The sequence below is a fragment of the Orbicella faveolata genome, unplaced genomic scaffold, assembly GCF_042242905.1.
Source record: "Orbicella faveolata isolate gen_17 unplaced genomic scaffold, um_ofav_v1 contig_15, whole genome shotgun sequence".
In the NCBI taxonomy this organism is placed as follows: Eukaryota; Metazoa; Cnidaria; class Anthozoa; order Scleractinia; family Merulinidae; genus Orbicella; species Orbicella faveolata.
The window spans coordinates 2,976,559-2,980,000 of NW_028301542.1; the positions used below are offsets into that span (position 1 = coordinate 2,976,559).

Sequence of the window (3,442 nt, forward strand, 5' to 3'; positions counted from 1 at the left end):
TGAATTTTCCAGTCAAATATCTCTTTATAAATGGCTTGAAATTTTTTATTTACTGATTTATCTTTTTTGCATTTAGTGGCAACGTTATTAGTAAAACCTAGGTAGCATCAGATACACAGTATAGAACAAAAAGTAAGTTACAATAATAACACTTATAATGCACATTTAAGACATAATTCTACTATACTTACATCTCTGAATTACTTACATTACATCATCTATTGACAACTTATATTTTTTTCATCAGTTTCCACTTGGTTATGATGTTATCCTGATGAAAAAAGTTACAGGCAAATTTTTCGATATTATAGTGAAACTTAAGGTAGCTCTGTACGCCAACAAAATCGGGATAATCAAATTAAGCCTAACCCTAAACCCTAACCCTAACCCTAATACCATTTTACATTTAAATCTGAAAAACTTGACTAATAAAATATCGCATTCTTACAAGGGAGTACAGTTTGTAAAGCCCAAGAGAAGGTTTTCAAGGGAAGACTCGGCTTCAATTACTGTCACCTCCCAAATCCAATTTGTAGAGCGCTCCAGGAGGGGAATATCCGGTCACAATGCCAAAACAGGTGCTCTGTGGTTTCAGGTTTGTTATCACTAAAAGCACTCATTACGATCCCTAATATCAATTTTCATTAACAATAGGTTTGTTCCAATAGTCTATGGAATATCCTATATTGAAAGCTTTTTAGCGTACTAGCACTTGTATATAAGAAAGGGATACTGTAACAAGTAGTCCAATCTCCGACCGGAGGCGGACAAAGTTTATTGCAATTACGCTGCACCTTAGTTGTCTGTGGGCCAACCGATTTTCCCAAGTTATCGTAGGTTACAGTGCTCGGCCCTTTTTTTTTTTTTAAAAAGTTCCTCTATATTTTGAGATTTGACCACAGGTGACAGTTTACCAACTCTCAAACCTCTGATTTCTATGAACTTTGAATTGCGCACATAATACCATAAGCTTGTAAGAAGGCACACTATAAATTAAACTTATTAATTAATTTGGTTAGTGACATGAAAAAACCGGATTCATCTACGAGGCCATTGCATTTTGTTTTTCTTATATTTCCGCCCTCGAGTTAGATGCAAAGCGCATCAACAGAAAATAACCCAATATCACCTATTGATTAAATAGCGTATTGCAGGAACTTTGTCTTTGGTTTGCTGTAACTATTTTTGTGACGACTTCATGTTTTATTTTTCTCCATAGTGCCATCGCGATGAAAATCCTTTACCGAGAACATTTCAAGCGGGGAACCGTTTCAAACTCAATTTTTCATTATGGATTAATGTTCATCGGAATCATAATACTACAAGCTTGGCCGAATGAAGGCATCTCACAGTCAAGTACGTAAAATCATAAGATACTATTTTGCAAGCAACGATAATGTTGAAATTGTGGCCGTAGAAAGGTTCATTTCAAACGTTTTCGTGTCAGTTCTGTATCTTTCAGTTCAGGCGCTGCTTAATTAGAAACTTTGTCCGTGAAAACATTTTCACGAAAACTCTAACTTTAAAGATGAGTAATTCGTTTAAAATTAAATCATCAAAAAACATATCCCGTACCATGATCTGTATTTTTTTCTAGGGGAGAAAGTCGCCTTTTTTACTGGCTTCGAAAGCGTCAAAAGAAATTTAATCGATAAATCTTTCACGAAGCAATGTTGGCTTGAACGCAAAGCTAGTGCTGTCAACGTTACCATAGTTTTAAAGACAGCACAGATCGGTTTCAAGTACTGTCTCTTTTTGTTCTAGAGGATCTTTCACAGAGTTCATAAATCAGTGATGCGGCAACCCTTCTCGCATTAGTGTGACAAATATTCGTCGAATTAATTTTGCAGAGGGCTCTGGACTGTTTGTTAAGTCAATAAGCAGCTTGTTGCATGCAGGTGGATGTATCTCTCCAAGAATTGGCTGCAAAAACTGCGATGATTGTACCAATATGCCCATAACAGTTGATTTGCCAGGGCGCCCCTTTTCGTGTCTTTGCAATATAGAAATAGCGGCCAAGCGGTAAACGAGCGATAATTAATGCCGCAAGATAAATGGCGATCTGGAGACTTAAGAACGTCTCATGCAATATACAGCAAGAACCATAAGCCATGTAGGTTGCCTTTTTACAGCTTCTCTTCTCTACTAAATTATTATCTGGTCTTTTCTACACAGATACAATGGTGTATGAACCAGTCGGTTGTTTCAATGATAAAAAGGATCCACGCGCTCTACCAAGATTTGTCAAATGGTACCCTGTCGACGAGACAGATTTGGCCAATTCACTCGCATCCATAATTCACAAGTGTGCCACTGAAGCCCAGAAGAAAGGTTTCTGGTATTTTGGCGTGGAATATCGCCACGAGTGCTGGAGTGGAGTGAACGGTAGCATGACCTACGACATACATGGGCCATCCGGCAAATGCTTAGTGAATTATGGCGTGGGAGTTGCATGGACCATATTTGTTTACCGCTTTGTTGAAGGTTAGTTACCAGTTGATCACTTTAAAGGCAATTTAGGTCTCTGAAAAGAAGTCTGAGAGTTTCGGAACTTGTGTCATGGATGCGTAAGAGCATACCGTATTTATAATGGTTCCCGTGCTTCTGCACATGAAGATTTAAAACATTAGTTCATAGGTGAAGAAATGTTGCTCTTTTGTCAAATTATCAAAGATATTTCACGCACACCGCCAAAATGGAACGGAGAGAATTGCCCTGGGTCAAATATCTCCACAGAGAGCCGTGATTTGTACAAATTTAAAGGTAGATCACAAAACCCAAAACCTCAACAGTTTATACACTTTATAAAGCTCTTATGTCATGGATTGTTCCTTCTAATCATCAGTGAATGGCTGTTGGAGCCAGTGGTCCTCATGGAATCCATGCAGTGTGACATGTGGAAGGGGACACAGGATACGTACTCGCACATGCTCTAACCCAGCGCCAAAATGGAACGGGAAGGACTGCCCTGGGACAAACATCTATACAGAGAGCTGCAATTTGCACCAATGTAAAGGTAGCCAGATGTCCTTATTTGAAAGTTTTCTCCTCAAAATAATTTCACCTTTTTTTGATGCTCCCCTTGCTTTTCATTCCGGAGCTGAGTTACTTTTTGATTTTTACACGAACAACTATTTATGCCGCCAGATAAATTGGATGGTGGAGAACTTCTCGTGGAATAATCAGCAAGAACCGCCAGCTATGTAGGTTGTTAATTTATAGCTTGACTAATTCTCTACTAAATGATTATCTGGTCTTTGCTATACAGATACAAAAGTACTGCCTCCGTATGAACCAGTCGGTTGTTTCAGAGATAAAAGTTATCCACGCGCTCTACCAAGATTAATCAAAATCTACCATGTTAACCAGACAGGCTTGGCCAAGTCACTCGCAGCCATAATTCAGAAGTGTGCTACTAAAGTCTATAAGAAAGGCTTTCGGT

At 38.5% G+C, this 3,442-nt stretch overlaps 1 protein-coding gene across 1 annotated transcript in view; it reads left to right on the top strand.

Moving 5' to 3' along the window:
• The first annotated feature begins 229 nt into the window (after positions 1 to 229).
• LOC149113128 (uncharacterized) overlaps positions 230 to 3,442 on the top strand; it is an 11,347-nt gene continuing 8,134 nt past the window's right edge. The window contains exons 1-5 of the mRNA XM_089287943.1: positions 230 to 595; positions 1,220 to 1,356; positions 2,176 to 2,484; positions 2,846 to 3,016; positions 3,269 to 3,442. The exon at positions 3,269 to 3,442 is cut by the window's right edge and continues 144 nt beyond it. Of these exons, the coding sequence (XP_089144069.1) occupies positions 567 to 595; positions 1,220 to 1,356; positions 2,176 to 2,484; positions 2,846 to 3,016; positions 3,269 to 3,442 (820 nt within the window). The 5' untranslated portion in view covers positions 230 to 566. The remainder of the gene's footprint in view (positions 596 to 1,219; positions 1,357 to 2,175; positions 2,485 to 2,845; positions 3,017 to 3,268) is intronic.